The 26,313-nt window shown below is 29.9% G+C and overlaps 1 protein-coding gene across 1 annotated transcript; it reads left to right on the top strand.

Moving 5' to 3' along the window:
- On the top strand, positions 1 to 26,313 carry LOC140439912 (chitotriosidase-1-like). Its single transcript, XM_072530086.1, has 7 exons — positions 1 to 87; positions 5,215 to 5,403; positions 11,355 to 11,590; positions 15,091 to 15,218; positions 19,880 to 20,009; positions 21,187 to 21,372; positions 26,001 to 26,313. Exons 1-7 carry the CDS (start codon positions 30 to 32, stop codon positions 26,241 to 26,243), a joined length of 1,170 nt encoding a protein of 389 aa, XP_072386187.1. The 5' UTR covers positions 1 to 29; the 3' UTR covers positions 26,244 to 26,313.

Genomic DNA, 26,313 nt, shown 5'->3' with positions numbered 1-26,313 from the left:
CTTGCATTTAAACTAAATAAGATATCACAATGAAACTGTTCATAACGATTTGTTTATTAGCAATATTTTGCACTGCTCCTACCTTGGGTAAGTTCGATTACAAGAAAATACTTAGTCTATTAGTCTACTACTATATTCTAAATATATATCGCTCTTCATAAACAAGCATCATTATTAGAAATTTTATCGTCATTATAATCATCATAATTTATGTTTAATACTCTATCTAGTATCTTTGGTGCTCCCTTCGACTTTTGAGATAATTATTTGTATATGGTAAGACTGTAAAATTCTTAAATTTAAGTTTAAATTTTGTTCTGGGTCTAGTTTGTTTTATTTTTTTTATTTTTCTTGTTCAAATCTTGCTTTTCTATCAGATTACAGCCTTTTGTGGTCGGTTTTTTTGTAATGGTGTGTTGTTTTTGCGGTTTATAGGCAGTAGTATAGAGTTAATTATTCCAGAAATTTCGTGTAAAACGGTGGTAGAAATGATCAAAGGCGATGATATAACTGACTGATGATTTTTCTCGAATATCTGCATTATTTATCTTTGCCTTAACCGGTACCGAAAGTTTCGGTACACCTAAAAAAAGACTTGGCACATAGCAAATAGTTCTAATTTAATGTATATCGGAACGAAAATACAGGGCTAAATAGTTACTTGACTAAAAATAAGCAAAATTACGAGAAATCAACCGTTTCAGATTAGACCATCGTATTAGACAGCCAAAAAATATTACTTTAAGAAATACCGGTAATTAGTATCATATTAGAATACTATTCACGGATGTTCAGAGTTTAGTTTTAAAGAAGGATCAATATCCTGAAGAGGATGTGGATCTCAGGGCTAGGAAATACACAATCTCTCTCTTCTTTTAGAATGTCTGCCGCAGTTGGATACATAACATCAGGAAGAAATAATTCCAGATTCCCTACAGACTGTAGGGAAGATTGCAGATTTCAGATTGCCTACAGATCCCAAAAATTTACAGCAATAATTTTCTAATATATTTAGATGAATTTGTATTGATTAATAGGACAAGGAAAATATAGTAAATTTCGTCATTCTAAATTTTGTAACACGAGTGCCTCACAAATTTCGAAATGAAAATTTAACAAGTGCTTGATTCTATGTGTCTAAACACCACGTAAATATTTGCAACACTAAAACTTGCTCTTATAAATAAAGTTTATAATAAAACATTTAGTCAGGTTCCTTTCGTAATTAAAATTCTTTAAAAGCCGAATCTGAATTTGGAATAGCAGCGTAACACCTTTGGCATCTCATTAAATGTTGTGCTCCATTTTTTGAACCTAACTTTAAATAATTTGCGTTTGAAAACTGAACAAAAGTTGAAGTACCTGTTAATGTTTTCTGGCGGTAGTTACAAGTTTAAACTTAAAGGGAAAATAAATTTGATTGTCATTTAAAACTGTGTGGCAATGAGTTATTGATTTGACGATATCTGTCACAAAAACCGTTAATGCCGTGCTCTGTTGTGTTCCTAATGCTACTATGCTACAGGAATGGTCCATAAACATTACCTGCAATGTTCCATATTACCATCGTCTTTTAATTATTTTCGAACAAATTATAATATATTTTAATCCTTATTTCTTGGTATTGTTTTTACTTGACAGATTGAACAGTTCCAATTAGACGTTTTAAAGAAACTTGACATAATTATTATCTGAAAATTTAGGATGAGGAGTTTTTAGATACGTCTAATTAATCAAAATATTCAGAGCCTTATACCACTTTTGGTTATACCGGAAATTGACTAAAACTTCCTTATTTCAAATATAATGTTTTGTATATTATTCCACATTTCGATAGGACGGCTCTATTCGCTCAATATAAAGTTATGCAGCCTTACTCCGAGTGATTTACGAGGTATAACCAGTTTTATTATGAAACAGTGTCCGAATTAACACACTGTATCATAATAAATAATAAAATTTAAACTTTTTATTTCGTACAAATTGTTTTAGTGTCTCCTATTTTGATGAAACTTCAACATTTTACAGTTTGCCGTTAATTAAGTTAGTTTCTATAAAGCTGTTTAATAAATAAACGTTGTGCGATTTTTGCTATTTTTTACAATTTTTGTGAGATCAATAAAATGTATCACTTCAATCGACCGGTAGTTGTAGAATTTCCATTGTTAAAGCCTAATCCTCAAAACCTTTAACATGAAATTTAGATTTTGAGCTTTGGCAACAAATATGAGGCATTTGAATTATGCCTAAATGTCTACGACGCCTTAATGCTTCCACAAAGACAGCATTAGCTGTGTAGTTTTAAAAACGTACTTGTGCAATCGAAAAGAAGAAGTTTTAAACGTTTTAGATCGTTTGTAATGTAAAAGTTAAAATTCAACGTTTTTTAGGCATATTTTTCAAATGCCTCATATTTGTTGCCAAAACTCAAAATCAAAATTTCATACTATAGGTACTGAAGATTAGTCTCTATCAATGGAAATTCCATAGTGACCGGTCAGCGGAAGTGATAAATTCAATTGATCTCTTAAGAATCGTAAAAAATGACAAAAATAACGCAACTAGCGTGCATTATTTATTTAACAGATGGTAAACTTACTTATTTATGGAAACTTACTTCATTTGCTGCAAAATAAAAATATGGCGTACGAAAGCTACACTCTTCACCTTTGAAATGCATTTTGATTTTTGTTGGTAGAATACGCTGATTAAAAGATATCGAATTTTTACCGTCCAGTTGATACAAATTTGATTTAAAGAACTGATTTCACGCGCGCCTAATTGAACTGCCATTCAACAAAGCCCTTCGCTTCAAGCATTGTTTCTAAGAGAACGGTTCATTCTGCAGAATAATGCTAACAAACCTTTTTAGTTTAAAATGATCTCAGCTACATTTCTTGGTACAAATTCTTTGTAAATCGATGTTTTCCGTTTTTCTCCCCTGCGAGAGGGGGCTTAGCGGAAACTCCAGGGGTAGGAATGGCAACCTTTTTTTGGGGTCCCAAAATTTTCATTCTCAACAAAATTCAGCTTGGTGGTACGATTTTTAGAGGTTCAGTAGCATTGTCGTCTTTTACGATTGGAGTGTAACTACTTTGTATACCTAAATTTATCAGGTATTTTAGTTTTTAATGTATAGATTAAATTTTTGAATTATGATGTTGATTATTCTTGTATACCATGCAATGAAAATTTTAGTTGACAGTTATCTATTCGCAAAAATGTAAACCTGTTTCTAGGTACATCACCTGTCTATAATTTACGCGAACTAAGAATAGCGTGCCATGGAAACTAAAATTTCTATGGCACGCTAAACAATAATAATCAAAATCCTAATACAAACATTTAGTCTTTACATTAAAAGCTAAATTTTTCAATAACTATTAGATTTAGATATAGGAAATAATTAACGAAACTTCAAGAATAAAGTTCTTTCCAAGGACGTCATAACATATAGGTTGATACATTTAAGGAAGTTGATAAAAGACTCCGGAACTTTTCTTATGTAAGTGGTTTCAGTTAAATTGACTAAAATTTTACAAAGAGTTAATTTCGGTCATGTTGATGAGAAGTTCTCATTGTCACAAGACTCAGAAATCAATTGTTTTTGAGTTATAGAGCTTCAAAATGTCGGTTTTTAGTCAATTTTTTCAAAATAATGAATTTGGAAACATAGGTAACGGGATATTCCACCGGAATATCGACGTGAATATCCTACCCAGGAAATTTCACTTTGTTTTGTTCTCTTGACAGAGAAACATTAAGAAATATCATTCCGATACCCTATTCGTATTTATTTAGATTCAGATACCGTATATTGAATGTGAAGGACGGTACCTTTCCAAATTCATTATTTTGAAAAATGAACTAAAACCGATATTTTAAAACTCTATAACTCAGAAAAAATTTATTTCTGAGTCTTGGGACACTGAGAACTTTTGATCAGCACGACCAAAAATATATCTATGCAATGTCCCAGGTAATTTAACTGATACTGTTACGTAAGTAAATAAAAAAATACCTGGAATATTTGCATAAATACGACAACCAATGAGGCTAAGAGTTGCAACTTGTGTCATCTTTCATGGAGGTAATTTTAAACATTTTTTGTAGCTGTGCGCCTATTTAAAATTGTATTACGTAGTGATACTTTCTGTTATTGTTCTGGTTTAATGTTAGTATTAGATAGTTCTTGAGAATAATTAGCGAAGTATTAAAAGAAATGAAAAGTACGCGTTAAGATGTTTTATTTTTCTTTTCATAAAAACGGCGATCCATACGAAAAAAAGAAGAAAAGTTTTTTAATAATGATTTTTAATTTAAAAAATCTTAGCGGCGTACCATTTTTTTCTTTAAAACTTTGAGACCATTACCCGTATGCACGCCCATAATGAATATAAAATTCTTAATTGTATGTTAAAAAATGTGCATTAACCAACTCTTAAAACCGACCAAATTTCATTTGCATATCTCAACTAGTTTCAGGGGCATAAATACATCGTTAGTTTGTAAAAAAAAATTCCAACACCTTGTATTTCAGAAAAGAAAGCTTTTGCAGGCATACGTTTATATAGCAAACTTTTATTATTTTTATGCAGAATCACTTCCTGAAGTTAGTTGCACGTTTTGACAAAAACTGTATATTTTACAAATTTATAATATTCAAAAGGATTAAAAACACACTTAAAACCTCTTCAGAAAAAATTGATTTCTAACTTTTGGCGCAATGATAACTTTTGATCAGCATGACCAAAGCGACCTCCCTGCAAAGTTTCAGTCAATTTAACTAAAATCATTTTTACATAAGAAAAGTGCCGGCGTCCTTTTTAAGTATGCGTTTTGAATCTTCTTGTACATTAAATATTATTTTATCTACAAAATGTTAAAGTTGTGTACTAAACAAAATGTTTACGATGTTATTATTTATAATGAACAGGGTGTCAAATCGGACACTGTTTCATAATAAAATTGTCCATACCTCAGTGTAAGAAGAAGCGTGAATTCTCAAGAGCCATTCTCTTCAAATATGTATTAATGTACAGAGCATTATATTTAAAATAAGGAAGTTTAAGTTAACTTACGGTATAACCAGAGGCTCTGAATATGTTAGAATAATTAGACATATCTAAAAATACCCCATCCTAAATTAAACATGGCTCTCTACCCAAGAATAAATCAGTAGAATCTGTAGAATAGAAATTTTTTTTATTGTAGGTTCAGGAAAAAACATCGTATGTTATTTCGCTAGCTGGACAGTTTATAGAACCGGAGATGGATCCTTCGATGTACGTAACATAGACCCATCGTTGTGTACCCATATCAATTTTGCTTTCATTGGTCTTAACGAAGATGCCTCCATTGACATTTTAGATTCATGGGAATCAAATGATCCCTCAGGTTACCGTAAGTACAAACTATTTAAAAAAAACTTATAGGGAGTAACTAGTAATGAAACTTATGAAACAAAAAAAATACTATAAAATGAAAATATAATATAAATAAATGGGAATTAATATATTCCCTTGGAACAGGAGAAACATGTTATAAAATTTAATTATTTTTACAAGAAAGGGGTACACTGATACACCTTCATTGTTACTCTAACATTTCTAATATTTTTGTGCTTGTTATTGTTTTTAAAGATTTTGAAGTTACATATTACTTGCCCAGAGTTCTTTTGATTGTCCAGGATTGACAATGCTTATCTAGGAAATTTACATTTTTAAAAACTGCAAATATAAGTATTTTTACAAGTTTTCGCAAAATTGACAATTGCATAATTCTAACTTAAAAGGACTCTTAAAAACATACAGTGGCTCACAGCTTAAATGATGCAGTCGCTACTCAATAAAACTAGGTTGGGTCAGCGGCTCAATATTTATTAAAAAAAAATTACATACTAAAATTAAATTACTGTAAGCCTTCTTAAATAGCATAAGCTATTTTTTGGGTTTTAAATATACCATACTTAAATAAAAATAAATATTGAATTATTTTATGTATGATTTTGATGTCACAACTAAAATGATGCAGATAAGATGAAATATTACAGAACTTATTAATTTGAAATTTGCGAAGTAGGCGTTGCATAAAACTCATATTGCAGTTATTTTTATGTTTAATTTGACATTTCGAAGTATTTAATCAACAAATAACAAAATTATTTAAGAATGGGTCGCCGAACAACGATTAGAGAAAGAAATATAATTAATACTTACTGTTTGGGAAAGTATGTACTATTTCTTTCATATTTTTACATTTAATTTTTTTCTGTTACGGTACTGTAATGTGATCTAATTCAATCCTGTATTCTAACGACTCTGTTAAAATATATTGCTTCCTGTTATTTCTTAAAATTGTTAAACTGGCTATCTCATCTATTATGTTTTAAGTACGGAGAATTTGGCTTCTCTTTTGTATTTTGGGTCACAAATATAGAAACAAGTGTACGGTTTCGTATTACTTACCAGGACAATTAACTTAAATTATCGCCACTCAAAATCACAATACAATAGGGTGATTTATTGATGTACCCTCTTCCACCCAACGGCCAGAAGGTTCTTTTCTGACCTGCAATCTCAAGACACACTTCATCCCAAGACAGCGAACGAAACACAGCAAGTTTTTTGGCTCTTGTGCCAACAAGCTTCGGCGTCCCGACGCGGTACCAACGATATTCCACTGGCTAAGAATAATACGACATCAATATTTCAAAGAGTAAGTCTATATTCTTTGTACAAACAACAATAATAAGTGTGGCTAGTTAATTTCGTAATTTACTGACAGTTGTATTTACTATTTTCCGCTAATTTTATTTACAAACAAAATATTGCATTTTATCTTCATTATTATTTATCTAATATCATTTAACCAGCGACCTCTTAAGTTTTATACAAAACACTTACCATAGAAATGGATATAGCCAAAAAAACATCCAAAGTGGTAAATAAATGTTCATCAATAGTTCAGCACATTATTGAATGTTACCAAAATGACAACAGAGTTGAAAATAAATCAAGGTTAGATTCAAATAAGATTTTTACCAAACGTGAAAAAAGATGGATTGTTTGAGAAATAACAAATAATCCTACAAAAAGTGCACCAAAATTGCGACATGAGGTGAAAAGACAACCAAAGAAATAGGCGTATTAGATTTGTGCTCGCAAAGACTAAAGTGGTATGGACATGTAAGAACAACTAGCGACAGCAGATGGGTAAAGAGAATAACAGAATGGAGCCCCATAGGAAGGAGGAAAACAGGAGGAAACCGAAGATCCTGGAGGAACGAAGTAGACGCCGCCATGAGTAACAGAGGCCTAAACGATGGAGAATGAGACAACAGAGAGAGATGGAGACGGTTGAGCGAGGGAAGGCAGTGAATACTGTAGAATCCGTGAATCTATATATATATATATATATATATATATATATATATATATATATATATATATATATATATATATATATATATATATATATATATATATATATATAACTTGTTTGGGTCCGATGGAAAAATTATGAAAGCTAGGGTAAAGCACGGTGGAGGTGGAGTGATGATGTGAGGGTGTATGAACCAATACATGTACTTGGATATACTTGGATGTCATTAAAACACCAGTCCAATCACCAGATTTAAATGTTATTAAATATTTGTGGTTGAAATTAAAAAATAAAAAATAATTGAAGCTTGGGACACAATTTCCCCAGAGTACACTAGAAAGTTGGTCGAATCAATTCCTAGACGACTGCAGGCTGTCATTGATAATGAAGGAGGACCTACAAAATATTAACAATCATTTTTTAATGTGTAGGGTTTTTTTTCTATATTAATTTTCCTGTTTAAAAGTTTGCATCATAGTTGTGACATCAAAATCATACATAAAATAATTAAATGTTTATAGTTATTTAAGTATGGTATACTTGAAACAAAAATAGCTTATACTTTTTTAAAAGGCTTGTAGTAATTTAATTTAAGTATGTAATTTTTTTCTAATAAATATTGAGCCACCGACACAAGCTAGTTTTATTAAGTAGCTACTGCACCATTTAAGCTGCGGGTCACTGTATCTAATTAAGTCAAGATAGCTATGAAAATGTCTAACGTTCTTGAGATGAACTACTAAGGAAGTTGAAGAGTTGAATATAAATATTACTTATTTGTTCATTATATTTCGCTATTTAGACCAAAGATATTATAAATAAAAAGAGAGTTTTTCGTTACACTCTTTGATACAGGTATTTAACAACTGCTTTTGATAAATTTGCTGATAACAATATGTAATAAAAAAATATGCAAAAGATTAAACGTCATTTTTTACTTAAAATAATATATACACAATGTAAGCTCGATATTTGATTTTAAGTACTAAAAGTGAAGACCGGATTATACGGACAAGTGACACAATTTTACTGAAAAAGCATAGAAAATCCTTTATCAGTTCTAGGAATTCTTTAAGCTTACTATCGTCATCTTGCCCCCCCTTACCCCTACTTTTCTCGACTGAAAAAATTTAAAAATATATTTTAAACAAATTAATTGTTTAAACTTTGTGTAATTATAAACAAAACTTTACTATTTTTATTTATAATTATACAGTTTATAACAATTAATTTGTTTAAAATATATTTATAATGTTTTTGAGTCAAGAAAAGTAAAAATAATAAGCATAATTCAAAAAAAAATTAATACGTATAGATTTGATTTTCAATTAAAAAAATATTTTTTTGTAAAATTTATTGTTAAAAGATATTATTTGTAACTATAATACATAAATATTTAAGTTTCTTATCATTTCACAACCTTTACTACTAATAATAATAAGAGAAAAGTAAAATTTTGCATAATGAATATTTATTTTAAATTGCTTAAACAAATTACTCAGTTAAATAAACAATTCACAAATTAACTAAATGCATTTTCATGATCTATGCCACACAATAGCCCAAATTTAAAAAAAAACACCGGTTTAAAAGTCGTAGGACATTATGTTTTTTTTTTGAATTCGTATAAAAATGCCAATAAAGCGAATAAAAAAAATGAACTTCCTACATGTGATGATGATCGAGTTATTTTAATTATTGTTTATAAGCTTAAAATCACAGTACTACTGCAAACCTATTTTACAATATTTAACATAAACTTTTTAATCATTAAATAACTTAATTTTTATAAAATAAAACTTTTCTAGAAAAGTTATTATTCATTTTCAAAAAATCGATTTTTGAAGCTATTTTTCCAATAAAATACAAATTACCAAAAAGACTACAAACTCTCAAAAGACTTCAAAGGATTTTCTATGCTTTTCAGTAAAATTGTGCCACCATAATTTACGTTCTTTCATTGTTTACATATTGTTTATTTATAAAAATGACTTTTGCATATTTTGTTTATTACATATCGTTATCACCAAATTTATCACAAGCAATTGTTAGATGGCTGTATCAAAGGGTGTCATGGGAAAATCGTTAATTAATTGGTCTAATTGTTCTACTTACTTTAATGCATTTAAGTTTTTCTATGATCCACTCAAACTACTCATTTAATACTTGATGTTTTGAGTTGTCCTATCAGGACTGAAAATACAGAATCAAAGACCAACATTTTTTTTTATTAATTATGCCTATTTAAAGGGGCAGGAGAAAAATAAACATCAGGAAGCTAATTAAATGATATAGATAATAAACAAAATCGTTCAAATAGCTTACTTATTCCGCATAACTCACTAATGGAATTAAAAAATAATAACGACTCTATTCTTACTTTCAATTTTTGAAATTTATTTTGACAACTACAGTCATAATGCTACAATCATATCTTTCCATATATTATACTTAAATCTTCTTATTATGATATTAAATAAAATAAACCGTTAATGCATGCCTTATACTGCGTTACTTTCCTACCTCTTGATCCCTAAACCAGGGAAACTCCTAACCAACACTGAATCATATAGACCAATTTCTCTTCTGAACAGTCTAGGTAAAGTCTCTGAGAGAAGGCTCGTAGAATTCCTAGATAAAAACCACGTCATCCCAAAATTTCAATTCGAATTAAGAGCTGAACCCTTCTCTCAAAATGCATTGACAGAAGCAGCAACCTTTATTTCACGCTCAATCAATGAAAAAGACAAAATAGCCATAGGCTTTTAGATGTCCAGAAGGCTTTCGAACAGGTCTGGCACGCAGGTCTGATCGAAAAAGCCGCTCCAGAGGCCGCTCTGGACTGCCAACCACATTCCTAAAAACAATACACTCATATCTCTCCAATCGTACTATAAGAGTTAGAATTACTCCACACTATTCACTTCACAAGCTGGAGTGCTTCAAGGCCCAATCCTTTACACAGTTTGTAACAGTGAGCTCCCTTGCCCCACCGATCAAAATGAAATCATCTTCCTCTATGCCGACTATACTGCACTGCTCTCCTTCGGCACAGTCGACAACAGTCGACTGTGCAACAAATGGAGGGTCACTTCCTTTGTTGTACCTAGAGATATGTCCTACGAACCATAACAAGGTCCAACATCAGAGCAAAGGAGGTCCTTAAAACATCTTGCCACCGCCTAGGACACATACTTACCAGGCACCCCGCAAAGAAAATTCCCTTCTTCCTTGCCAAACTTCTCAATTTGGCTGGAAACGAACTTCATGATAAGTATTTCAACACCCTAGATGCGACGCCATTAAGATATCGCAGATTCTAACAATCTGCAAGCCAAAAGTGCTCAACCGAAAGAGCCGTTCCTAAATGTATAGCTGGTAACACGCGAAGGTACCCCGCAGTGTGGCATGACTAACAACTTTTCTCACCACAACGATACTCACACTGACTATCGTAGCATGCCACTCGTCTTCCCATTCTCTCCTTCATCAACACAAACTGCTTTTGCAGACTGACGTTCTGTTCTTGCCAACTCTCTCCCTGGAAAGGGAGCCCACACCTTGAAGATGTGCCCCGCCTAAACGAGGTATAATCAACGTTACACACCAACAATTAAACAGTATCGTCGGAACTCTAAATTAGTCTCATTAACACTTCTTTTAAAATTCTATAAAATATTCCTAAAAATTTAAAATGTCAGAAAAATTCGTAGCGACATCAATACATCAATAAAAAATGGATAGATGGAGAGTAAATATTCAAAAAATTGATAATCTTTATGACTAACCTTTTTAAATTATTTTCTAAAATTAGTCACGCACGTAACTATGAAGAAAAGTAGGATCAAGAAGAACACAATTTCAGATAAATAGGAGGTAAGCAGAGTAGTGGATTTAAAGACAATTAATGATAATGATTATGATCAATTTCAAATTTATTAATAACTATTAATTAGCGGTACCTTTTTCAGAGGGTTTCAAAAATCTGATTGCACTTAAAAAATCAAATCCAAATCTTAAAGTAAGTGTAAGTATGGGTGGCTGGAACGAAGGATCCGAGGTATACTCAGAAGTAGCTTCAGATGCAAATAAGAGAAAAATATTGGCCAACAACGTTTTAAGCTTTCTAAAAGAGTGGAACTTTGATGGATTTGATCTAGATTGGGAATATCCTGGATTGAGAGGAGGAAACATAACCATTGACAAAGTAAGATATATGTTTAATTAGTTTGGATAACAAATTTTAAATGAATTTGTCGTGGTATAATGTATTTTGAATAATTAGTTTTTATGCTTCTGGTTTGGTCTCAGTCCTTTTTATGATATTTTTAATCTTTTGATAATATTGTTGGAAACCATTAGAAAATTAGAAAACAAACATATTTTTTAAGTTTGATCAGTTGGCCTCTCTCGCCTATATTAAATTTTTGCAAAATTAAAATGAATAGTGCTTATGTTTTGTTTCCGTAATTTGAAAATTCATTCATCTATTATCCTGTAAAAAAACACATAGTCGTTTAACATATTTATTATAGAAACGAATATGAACTCTAATAGAACAAGAGCCCTTGAACCCCAAACCTTTATTTTATAAAAGTTGAAAATTTGTCAGCGCATGGTTCCAACACAGGCACGAAAGTAGTTAACCTTAGTCATTAACTTGATGCAGGTATCGTGATATCATGAAGCTTTTAGCTAATTTTTCCAATGTTCCTCCACGTCTTTATATCTTCTGCCATTCTAGCACATTCTGATAATAGAGCGCCAATAGTAGCAACAATATGGTCCGTGTATCGTGTGGAAGATCTACCTCGACTTCTTTGCCTTCTACCTTCCCCTAGTCGGTAAGTTTTTCAAGACCATTTCTTTGAAGTACGTGTCCAAAATAGCGTATTATTTTTTCTGGTATTTGCGTTCTTAGTCTTTTCTTTATCTTCAGCTGGTTCATATAGATTCATTTGTTGTTCGAGCCACTCATGGTATTCTCAGCATTCGTCTTCAGCAGTATATCTCAAATACATCTATAATCTTTTTATCTTCTAGATTTTTTACTAGCCTAATTTTTGTATTGATAGTTATTTCATAGCTTTTCCAATTTTTTGTTAATTTTGCCATATCGCTTTTTGCGATTGCTAAGCGGTCTTTTATTTCTTCAGTACAGCCTCCTTGTTAGTTATTAAAGAGTTCCGATATACAAATGTATCTACAACGGCGCTATTGTTTATCATGGGTAAATGATTTTGATTGTTGTTAGCTCTGTCAAATATCATGATTCTCGATTTATCTCTGTTTTTTAAGACCCATCGTTAAGCTTACTTCTTTAATACGTGATAGCAGGTAAATCAATTCAACTTCGGAACTAGCGGGGATGATTGTATCATCTGCATATCTCAAGTTGCAAATCTTCTTCCCGCCGACAGTGATGATACCGTTCCAGTCCCTAATAGCTTTCCGCATTATCCATTCACCGTATATGTTGAATAGCATTGGGATTGAGTATGCAGCCTTTCCTGACACCCTTAGTGATCCTGAAACGTTCGGTTCGTACTTATCCCATTTACTCTAAGTGACATAATTGTTATTATATAGGGTTTTAATTAGCAATATCAGATGATTCGGGACTCCCACTTCAGAAAAAATCTGCCAAATTTTACTCCAGTTGACTAGGTCGAAAGCTTTACTTAACGACACTAAATGTGTGTAAAATACCAGCCTATTGTCATCTAATAATAAAGCATGATTTTTTTATATTTCCTTGAGAATATTGTTAAAAATTACATCATTCATTGCCAGATGATTGCAAATCATGGCAACCTCTTGACAGTCATCTTTAATGCCCATTTAACTGTAATTGTACTTACGTTATAGTATAAAAGCTGATTTTTATCGAATATCGAGACAGTCGAATGTTTCACGAATTAAACATCAGATCGAAAAACTGAAAAACACTTGTTCAATATTTTTCTAAAATATATCGAATTCAGATTTAGATTTCTGTACCTTTTCTGAGGATTTTTTTATTGTTGATAGATGACGTTGGAATCGAATCAAACACGAACCAACACAACCACTCCTTTGAAAGTTGCAAATAGACTGCAGAATGCCTTAATAACACTATATGGCGAAACAGACACATTAACACTGAGATGAAGCCAAGAATTTATAAAGCCAGTGTAAGACCAATAATGACATATGCCTCAGAAACAAGACCCAACACAGGCACAATATAAAGCTGCTGGAAACGGCAGACATGAGAGTACTGAGAAGAATTACAGGAAATACGCTGAGAGGTCGAAGTAGAAGTGAAGAAATTAGAAGAAAATGTAACCTACGGCGTATAAATAAATGGGCACAAAATAGAAAATAGAAAAAAGAATGGAATATCCACATAAGCAGAATGGAGGAGGCCCGTGTCGTCAAAATAAAAAGAGATAGTCACCAATCGGCAAAATAAGCATCAACGACCGCGAAAAATATGGAGTGATAACCTTCCATAGAGGTATTAATCCGCCAATGAACAAGCAGAATTGCTTATAAAGAGGAAGAAGAAGAACAAGAAGATGAAGAAGAAGAAACATTTTTCTTTCTGTATATTGTATTTGGTCTGCGGTTTTCTATTTATTTACATTTCTCAATTTGTCATTTGTGGTTGTTTATTTTCAAGGTTTGTATCATCGAATAAATTTTTAATACTGTGTTTTGTTGACGTTGTCTCCTTATAGTTTATATTTTAATAATTTTTAAGTGACGTAGAAATGGAATAATATATTAAACTATAAAATTTTGGTTAACATATATTACAATTCTTTAGTAACTTTTACTATTTATTTTACTTTATTTGGAAGAAGCCACAATTTTACTTGTAATAAGTTTATTTTGATTTTCACTTTAGAAATTGTTATCAAAATACTAGCTTTAGAACAATTATATTACTTAATTTTAACTTATTTAATAACTTTATATTATTTTTTATTTTGTAAACATCCGGTCTGATCAATACAGTCAAAAGCATTTAATATTTGTTATTTGATAATCTACGTGATATTACAATTTTATTAACTTTTTATTTTGTTTTTGATTTGCTTGAATAAATAAAACATTAAAATATAATGACTGGCTGGATAGCAATCGCTGATGCCAAAGGAAATAAAAAAATAAATGCTATATTTCGCAAAAGGTTGTCCACGTTCTCTAATCATAATTGAACGGATTTTCATTATAACCATCTCCTATACTAATAAATATACAACTAAAAAAATGTAGTTTATTGTTCTGTCGAACTATATTGTTAGTTTGTGATAAATAGCTTTCCTAGTCAACGTTAAAACTTGACTATGATACTAAGATGTTTTAGCTAATTCTCTCATTCGTTTGTAATACCACACTGGACAAATCTAACCTTCCCTCTTTACCATCATCGTCTTAAAATTTCGTTAATCGCATCATTTTATCTCATGAAGTTCATTCAATTCTTGTAAGTTTAAGATATATTTTTAAGATAAGTGCACTAAGATATCTCTACTATTATTTTCGGGTTTTCTTACTGTTATAAAATAGTTTTATTAAACGACTAGATTTTGCTTCTGAACGTTTGTTAGTTTGTTGGTCTGTTGAACGTTTAATTGATAAATTGGGTCCCCTCTTATTCTCTAAAATTTATTTGAAGATAAATCTGACCAATAAATCTATATTGTTATTGTTTTCTAGGATGATTTTACGGCACTTATAAAAGAACTTAATAATGTTCTAAAGCCCAGGGGCTACACATTAACTGCAGCAGTAGCGGGAGCAGTTGAAAAAATTGATGCAGCATATGACATTCCAGCGATTACAAAGTAAGTAAAAATGTTTCTTTTTATATTAAGACATGCATATTAGAGTGGAGCACTGTTAGATGGTGCTGATTCCATTTTTTGATATTTTCGCTCTGACATCTGTACCAACGTGATTTTACATTTTATATTTGACAGTACTGTTTCGATTATCGGTAAGCTTATTAGCGTTTTATATAGCATTAAGCTCAATCGTCAAGGTTTAGTAGTGTGACAGAGTTATATGTGCTATAGCAGTCAATGATACATGTCTTTTTAAGGTAACATAATTATAATAACTTTTCTATGGATGTTTGGTTTTTCATATTGTTCTTTATAAATGAACTGATGATGCTTTCTGATTAGAAAGCGAAGATGTATATAGATGTACATATATATATATATATATATATATATATATATATATATATATATATATATATATATATATATATATATATATATATATATATATATATATATATATATATATATATATATATATATATATATATATACAGTGATGAGTGTCTTACCTCCCGGCAAAATAGCTCTGAAAGGATAGAAGACAGATTAAGTTGTGAGATAGTACGAGATAAAGCTAATTTTTAGACGTGGCTATTTTATTTCAGTCATAATTATACGGATGACCTCGAAAATATTTTATTTTAATAATTTTTGATGTTAGAATAAATGATTAAATAAATTAAGATATATTATAGTAAAAAACATTAATTAGTAGCCATTTTAAATTATAAATCTTTAAGTTTATTTAATAATAAAAATAACTGAAATATTTGACTAAACTAAAGGTAAGTATGTTCTGTCAGAAAACAATTATTGTATGTAGAATTGGTGTAATAGTAAGAGACGTGGTCTATTGACAAGAAGATTGGGGTTCAATTCACATCAAGGATAAAATTTTTGTTTTACTCAATCAAAAAATAATAGAAAATATGATACATATTAGGTAACAAGTTTTCGAAGAACTCATTATTTACAATTTATTCTTATTCCAATGTTATAAAATAGAAATACAAAATAAATCAAATTCAATTCCAGTTTTACCGTCTTCAGTTGTGAATTCCTCTGTACAAGTAGATTTACAGTTCTCTGTCCTCTGTACAGTTTATTTTTGTAGAATTTTTACTTATTTAAACATTCTTTAAACGTTCTTTTAATTTTGAAGAATTTTTACTTTATTTTCGAAGTACAACGATACTGTTTTTTCAATAAGACATTTATGTTTAACTTTAAACACTTATAATACTAGTAACGAGTGACATAAATGTTTAGTGATTCAAAGCAAAACGATCTCTGCATAATTGCAAATTATTAAAAAAAAAAAAAAATCACAATGTCACAATCACAATCAAATGAACTCTAATCGTCTGCGATGTCTGTGTCGCAGGTCGCAGTGCCGAATTCTTACCACTAAGCCACGAAGGGTTCATAATTATTCTGTGACAAGAGTGTATAAAACTCCTCAAATCATAGTAGAAATTATTCTTGGTTAATAATTTAAAACTTTAGATTAAATAATCACTATTAATTAAATTATTTTATTCACATTTTTGCTTTATTGTGGTCAATCAGTTTTTACTTTATGCCAAATTAAAAATGGAAATACGTCACACAAACGACGTTACACATAATAATTATGACCGAGGTGATTTAGCTCTAAGCTAACGTCTAAAGGTGTAAGACTATCGATGGTGGTAATGTAATGTAAATTATAGGTTTCTACCGATTATTTTCCACCTCTACGAGTTTTATCTCTTTTTATTTCACAAGGTAACTGTGTTTTCTATCTCATACGTTAAAAAGCCGGGTGGTAAGACACTCATCACTATATATATATATATATATATATATATATATATATATATATATATATATATATATATATATTTATATATATATATATATATATATATTTATATATATATATATATATATATATATATATATATATATATATATATTTATATATATATATATATATATATATATATATATATATATATATATTTATATATATATATATATATATATATATATATATATATATATATAGTAAACTCTTAAATATTGGGGAAATCTGCAAGAAAGACTCTAATGAGTATCAATTTATTGATTATATTTATTTATTAAATCAGATACCAAGAACAATACAACATCACAGATAACTAACTTGACTGATATATCCATTAACAACTAACCTACGTTTATAATTAATTTTTATTAACTAAAAAAGATAACATTCCCTTGCTTTTCTTAGATACATCTCAATAAGATATAATAATACATCGTCTGCGATGTCTGTGTCGCAGGTCGCAGTGCCGAATTCTTACCACTAAGCCACGAAGGGTTCATAATTATTCTGTGACAAGAGTGTATAAAACTCCTCAAATCATAGTAGAAATTATTCTTGGTTAATAATTTAAAACTTTAGATTAAATAATCACTATTAATTAAATTATTTTATTCACATTTTTGCTTTATTGTGGTCAATCAGTTTTTACTTTATGCCAAATTAAAAATGGAAATACGTCACACAAACGACGTTACACATAATAATTATGACCGAGGTGATTTAGCTCTAAGCTAACGTCTAAAGGTGTAAGACTATCGATGGTGGTAATGTAATGTAAATTATAGGTTTCTACCGATTATTTTCCACCTCTACGAGTTTTATCTCTTTTTATTTCACAAGGTAACTGTGTTTTCTATCTCATACGTTAAAAAGCCGGGTGGTAAGACACTCATCACTATATATATATATATATATATATATATATATATATATATATATATATATATATATATTTATATTTATATATATATATATATATATATATATATATATATATATATATTTATATATATATATATATATATATATATATATATATATATATATATATATATATATATATATATATAGTAAACTCTTAAATATTGGGGAAATCTGCAAGAAAGACTCTAATGAGTATCAATTTATTGATTATATTTATTTATTAAATCAGATACCAAGAACAATACAACATCACAGATAACTAACTTGACTGATATATCCATTAACAACTAACCTACGTTTATAATTAATTTTTATTAACTAAAAAAGATAACATTCCCTTGCTTTTCTTAGATACATCTCAATAAGATATAATAATACATGAACAATAGAATATAATTAAATAAAGAAAATCAAAATAATATTTCCCTATACTGGGATTTAATTTCATTCGTTTTTACCAATGAACCTTAACGACATAAAGATTCATAAGAACTACTTGAATTTGTCAGCGTATGCGTTCTGGCTAAAACAGAACCTCACTTTTAAACTTTCTAAAAATCAAAAATTTAGTTATTGCCGACAATTCAAAGAATTACCTCCTTTTAAATGTAGTTACATTGGGTTTTTCGATTAACCTTGGGTAAACCTTTGCGTGTTAAGTTCAAAGCTACCATACATTTCAAACCTTAAAAAAACTTTTTTTGCACATAGTAACAAAAAACACCACTATGTTACTAGCAAAGTTTTTTAATATTCTAACTCTACAATTCTAAGTTACGGTAAGACCAATAATGTTTTAATAGATAATATATGGTAGCTAATTATAATTTATTCTCTTTCAGCTCTGAAGAAACCAAATTAAAATTAATTCTCTTTGGCGAAAACGTTCGGCGAAACAATTGATACTCATTAGAGTCTTTCTTGCAGATTTCCCCAATATTTAAGAGTTTACTATTTAACTTATCTGCAAAGATTAAATTTCTTTTCTTTTCTATATATATATATATATATATATATATATATATATATATATATATATATATATATATATATATAGATATATGTATATGTATATGTAGATATATATATATATATATATATATATATATATATATATATATATATATATATATATATATAAGAGTAAGAAAAAAGAAGTACTTGTGACTCGTTTGGAAAAAATATATAAATGTTTTTGATGATATCTCGAGCTTTCAATTGTGTTTACAATTCTCTTATCAAGAGCTGCTAAAAAAAAGACAAAATATCTTACAAAGTTGAACTATAAAGAAAAACATTTTTTGTTAACTCACCAAATAAAATTAGTTTCGTTAATAAAAATTGCTGCAAATACATGTCAAAAATAATTAATACTAAAATGCCCTTATCAAATAAAAAATTATTATTTTAAATTGTTTTCAAAATTATTAAAATTTCAGGGAAGAATTTATTAGATAAGGGCATTTTAGTATTAATTCTTTTTGACATGTATTTGCAGCAATTTTTATTAACGAAACTAATTTTATTTGGTGAGTTAACAAAAAATGTTTTTCTTTATAGTTCAACTTTGTAAGATATTTTGTCTTTTTTTTAGCAGCTCTCGATAATAATTTGTAAACACAATTGAAAGCTCGAGATATTAAATAGTTAACCAATAGCCCCTTTTATTGACTCCAACCCATCAAAAACATTTATATATATATATATATATATATATATATATATATATATATATATATATATATATATATATATATATATATATATGTATATATACCTATATACATATAATACGAAGGTAAACGCTAATATGGAACAAAATTTTTTTTGATATATTCATATTTTTCACGTATCGGTTTAATATTAAGATAAAATTAAATTTTAGGCTACTAGATATGATCAATGTAATGGTTTTTGATTTTCACGGTGCTTTTGACCACTATGTAGGACATTTGTCACCACTTTATCCCGCAAAAATTGATTACGATTTTGAAAATAATAGCACATACAATGTGGTAAGTATCAAAAATTTAGGGTAAAATTTATGGTTTAAATGTGTGATGAAAGAATTAAAACTGTTTAAAAACGTAGGTATTAGTCCATTTTTGAACAAGTTAAAATTTGACGACGGGGATGGCGAGAATACGATGAAGACAACGACGATGATGATAATGACAAAAAAATACGCAACGTTTCTTCTTTAACATCATATGGCAATGTTTCAACTAGACCCGTCAAAAGTCAAAATACATATGTCTCTCTCTCTCTTTCTGGTCCATTCCTCATTACTGAGGATCGTGATTTCCTCAAATACTCCTAACAAATTTTCGCCATTGAGTCGCCAGCTGAATTCTAAATTTGGTCGGTCCCCAGAACATTTCCAGAAACAATTAATCTATCTAAATTATCGTCACCTCTGCGAACCATGCGACCAAAGAACTGTAAAATTCGCTACAGTCATGTTGTGAGTACGTAAGCAGCCTTACTTTAATGTCAAGTTGGTTAAGAATGGAAACGTTTGTCCGATGAGCGATCCAAGGTATGAGCAATATTCTTCTCCAGCATCACGTCTCAAAGGCAGCAATTTTTGACGTTCTTATGCGCGAAGAGTACAAGTTTCTGCCGCTTATAGAAATATTGAGAATATATGTGCAGATCTCAGCATGATTTTTTGAGAGATAAATATATCTTTCCAAACTGTAGTTAGGTGACTCTGATATTATCTGCAAGTGATTACTCAGTGTTGAATTTGTCTATCACCATTATTTTTGTACACACATAAGCCTGTTTATTTTATTGTTTGCATGAGAACAAAGACGGTATTTGGACAGAGCTTGAACACTTATTGTTATTTTTCTAGAAGAGTAAGATCATTTTTAGTACGTTGTAATTTTTACTACAATAAGTTTATATTTCTGTAACTCGAATATATTTTCTTCTTTCTTTCTAAATGTTTCAAACAAAAAATGAGATATATGAATGGGAATAATATAAGAAATGAGAAAACGGTACCCTATATACGAGAAAAATAGAGAAAGTTCAATTAAAAATATCTTAATACTGTATCAGCTTACGATGAAAATATTATTTGAAGTTTAGGTTACCTCTTTTGAAAGAATGAATAGATGAATGTATTTTTTAATAATGCAAAACACATTTAAGTTAGTATAAGATACATCCTGATTTTAACAGGATTCAGGAATTCAACATTGGTTGGAAGGTGGTGCAGATGCTGCAAAAATAAACTTAGGTGTTGTCGCGTATGGAAGAACCTTTACTTTGGCTGATAAATCTAATACCTCCCTCTATGCCCCTGTCAAAGGTGGAGGTAAACTTGGACCTTATACACAACAATCTGGATATTTGGGATATAATGAAGTAAGTAACATTTTGTAATTTTTAAAATTATTTTTATTATATTTTGTTTACTAGAATCTATTCACAGTCAAAAAAGTGCGCCTAAATAATTACACGTGAACACCACTAACCTACGACTCTCACTACCACTATTTTCATCCATCTTTGAAGGAGTGTTTTTGCTTGCATTTCTGCTGTTCGCTATCTATTGTTACATTTTTTGGTCTGAGGAGCATTCTTCCACGTTAATTTGATATCCACAATTATTTCATTAATATTATACCAGATCGTTCTTATTGATTTCTTTTTGTATTTTTATATTATTTATTTCACCTTTTTTCTTTAGATAGCAAAGTAAAATTGATCATGTTTTGGAAAGGAAGCTTGGAAAAAGAAAATTTATTCTGCTATGGATTCCTAGATATAACATAATATAGGGAAATAAACTTGCCAACAAATTAGCTATAAGAGTTGCAAAAATACCTTTTATGGGGCCTAAAACGTTTTGTTGAATTAGTAACAAAATTAGAACGCAAAAGATCCAAATATTAGAAAAACTGATTAAAAACTTGAAACGTGACACTCGAATATATTTCTAGCGAACTATATTCTAAAAGAATTAATCGATGCGTATTTATAAGACTGCGTATTTTAGAATATAGAAATACTCGTAGGCTATTTTTGATAGAGAGAGCACCTGAAAACAGTTTGAAAGTTTAGTCTTATATAAGTCTCGTTAGTGAAGTTTTCCATTTCTGATTAGTTAGTTAAATATTCTTTTTTTCTTTATTTTTATCGCGATTTTTTACTTTTACATTTTATTTTTCAATCTGGTATCCTTCTAGTTCTGGTGGTTTGCTCTAGGCCCCTCTAAAATCTTGACAGTTTACTAAACACAAGAGAAAATGTCGTTCTCACCACTTCAAAAATCCGTCGTTGTAAAATGTACAATCACACAAGACAACCACCAAATTTTATTCGAATGGATTCAGATGATTAGAAGAACATCACATTATTATCCGTGGATATTCAGACAAAAAAGTTATCAAAATTTAAAAATATCCTCTCTCTTAACAGAATGAAGCTCTTAAAAGTGTGAAATACAAAACCTCTTTCAGATGCACCGATGATTCCAATGTCGATTCGGACCATTCACAGATACTGGAGAAACACGCCAACTATAACTAACGCAGACACTCGAGAAAAATTATCTGTGAGTGATAGGTGTTGATTTCTGAACATACGATGACCACTATATAACAATAATTGAGGCCATCAGAAAGAGAGGGGAATTCCTATGTTCAATCTAGAACTCGATTGTTTCTCCCTTTCGCCTTGGGTATGTATATAACCATAGATAAATAAAAGCAAGGCTACGATATGAAACTCTATTTAAAAAGTAAAATCAATAAACACATTATATACCAATCAATATTATACAAGCCGTCGAAAACATCTACTTCCATAATCGAATACAGGCAAAAGTAAATGTACAAAGTACAAAGCGGAGTCAGGCAGGGTGACTCGTTAAGCTCACTTCTCTTTAATATAATAATGGACGAAATAATACAAGCAGTACGTCAATGTTATGGCTACTGAATGGGGAACAAAGAAATCCAAATATTATGATATGCAGATGACGCCGCATTAATCGCCGAGGCAGAAGACGAACTCCAAAGATTAACACACATCTTCAATACAACAGCCAAGAAATACAATATGATAATATCAGCAGAAAAAACCAAATGTATGACCACATCTAACATCTAAACATCTAAATAACCACTATGATGTAAAATCGAAATTGATGGGAATATAATAAAGCAGGAAGCAAGGTTTAGATATCTGGGAATAGATATAACTAGTTACAGAGATGTTGAAGAAAAAGTACGACATCTGGAAGAACAAACACCTAAGACAAGATACAAAAACAAGAATCTATAAAGCAGTAATTAGACCTATATTAACATATACGACGGAGACAAGACCTGACACATCTAAAACGAGACGACTACTACAACAGAGATAAAAATACTCCGACGAATATTAGGGAAGAGTCTGTTAGATAGGGAGAGAAGCGAAAACATAAGAAGAGCATGCAATATAGAAGATGTAAATGGATGGGTGAAAAAATGGAAACAGGAGTAGAACGAACACATTAGTACAATGGCAGAGGATAGGATAGTACAAATACGAGATAAGTCACCAAATGGACGAAGAAATATTGGCAGACCAAGAAAAAGATGGTGTGAAATTTAAACAATTTAAACAATTTTTAATATTAAACAAGAGGCTTTAAAGCTTACATACAAAAAGAAAGAAGAAGAAGAAGAAATTATATATGCATAAAGTTTATACAAATCCCTAATATTTACAAATTACAATATGCGTGACAATGATACAAAAAAGTAGCTATTCATAACCCAGACTGCTATACAAAAGTCAACGAATTAGCGCGAACAGCTGTTTTTGAACCCTAAATATTATAATTGTGGATATCTATATCACCCAAAATAAACCTCATATCTACAAAAGAAATTAGGTGTATGCTAGATTATTATACGACAGGACACTGACTTTTACAGCTGATTGCCACATAAATATCTATGTAACGCAATAGTATGATTTTATATACATTTTGTCAATTTTAAAACTTACAATGGGCTATATCTCACGAACAAAAGCTAATATCGAAAAATGCTTGAAACCTTTTCTAGAATAGTAAGGCAGAACTAAAATGACATGAAGGAAAACTTACCCCCATCAACCCCTAAGGCTCCATTCACTACAACCAAAAAAGTTTAAATTGGAAACCCCTTGCCCCAAATGGAAAATTTAATGAGGTTTTTGTTGATTCTGTTGATGAACCTGTATAATTATTGTTTAATAATTATACAGGGTGTTAATATCAGCCGGCTTACTATGACTTTTGGATTTGTAATTCTATCTACCCGACTATTATTTTTAATGATAAGTGCAGGTCGGAATTTTTTTTTGTTAAATAAAAACTTAATTTGCCTTTGTTTTCTTTTTTCTATCGGGTTACCTTAAGTCTGTTGTTTATAAAACTCAACCTGCGTCACTTGGGGAATTGCGAGAAAGAATTACGTAAGCATGTCGCACTATTACTAGAACAACATTTGCCAAAGTTCGTGCAGAATTTGAAAATAGGCTGTATTATTGTTTACAAAACAACGGAAACCACTTTGAACGTTTACGTAATTGACATTTTTAACAAATTTGTAGTTCAACAAAAACCTCATTGAATTTTCCATGTATGCTAAAGTTTCACAATTATTGCTTCACTCTGTATAATGAATATTTTTACAATTGGATAGCATTTTTTATAGTCTTTTCAATGATGTATCACAAGTAGGGGTTTGCAATTTAAACTTTTTTGGTTGTGGTGGGTGGGGCCTAGTGGGTTGATGGGGATGATTTTTCTTGTATGTCAATTTAGTTCTACTAACTTACTATTCTAGAAACAGTTTTAAGCATTTTTCGATATCATCTTTTGTTCGTGAGATATAGCCCATTGTAAGTTTTAAAATTGACACAATGTATAAGACATATATAATATATTATAAAAAATTATACATATATATATATATATATATATATATATATATATATATATATATATGTATATATATATATATATATATATATATATATATATACAAATGGTAAAACAAAACTACAATTATTATACAATATAGTAAATACGTTAAATAAACGTAAAATATTCTGATAAAGTTAAATTTGAACTTTCCAAATAAAGATTAAATTGTCTCTCGATCCGCGGCATAAGATTCAATTGAGTTCATGAATAAACCTATTTAAATATAGCACCAACAAACTGCTATACCAGTAAACGGAACTTGATATAGCAGCAAATAGTTTTGGTAACAAATTGTGTAGGTTGTACTTTACCATAATAGAATGGTAGCACTCACTATCAAAAACGATGTCTTCTTCCACTATAGCAATCACAAAAGTATTGATGATGGCGCAAGAGCCTCCAACCCTAACTAAGACACGACTGTCTTGCTTAACCGATGGAACGACCCTCTCGCTACTGCAGCAAAAACAGCTGTTAGTTCAAAAATTTTTTTTACCAGTTGACGCTACGTGTGGGTGATAATTATCAAAGCCATCAGCAATTTTTATGAAATCCACTAATTTTTCTGTGCTTCTTTGTTTGGAAGGGACAGGAGATTATGTTTGCTCTCGCATCACGTTTGATAATTATGCTGCAGTTGTAAACGAAACGTCTAAAGAAACAACTACCGGCAACTGTAATCTCCAAATAAAATGTACCAATTCAATGTTAGTCTATGTTTGTCTCAATATAAGTCCACCCCCTTTAAACCTTTATGCTATATTGTCCTTTCAGCAATTCTTTTTTATTATTTAGTTCTCTTTCGATTTTATTTACCTCTATTTGACCTTTTTTTTTGATTACTTTGTTTGTTTCTAGTTCTAGATAGTAACAAGATACTTACGACAAAGACAGAGTTCTAATTTTTATCTTTATATTGACATCTAAGAGTCTATGCCACATTTGTCTACTTTTCAACTCATTTTATAAGTTTTATTGTTGAGATATTCTATAGTCACATATTTTGAAATAAAATTATACTTTTCAGATCTGCAAATACTATTCAAATTCAACTTATGTATGGGATGAAGAACAGAGAGTTCCTCACAGATATTGGGATGACCAATGGGTGGGATTTGAAGATGAGAAGTCTTTAACAGAAAAAGTAAACTATGCTATTGAAAATAACTTGGGAGGTATGATGTTGTGGTCATTCGATTATGACGATTTTAGAGGAGCGTGTGGAGAGAAATATCCACTGTTAAAAACTATAAATAAAATAAATAATTAGTGTAGTATTAATTTATTGTTTAAAACCTAGTAAGTTATTTTTTTTTGTAATGATAAAAATTAAAAATGAT

This window comes from Diabrotica undecimpunctata, chromosome 1 (genome assembly GCF_040954645.1).
Source record: "Diabrotica undecimpunctata isolate CICGRU chromosome 1, icDiaUnde3, whole genome shotgun sequence".
Classification (NCBI taxonomy): domain Eukaryota; kingdom Metazoa; phylum Arthropoda; class Insecta; order Coleoptera; family Chrysomelidae; genus Diabrotica; species Diabrotica undecimpunctata.
The sequence above is the reverse complement of the archived record's forward strand: the minus strand, read 5'-3'. Positions and strand labels throughout refer to the sequence as shown.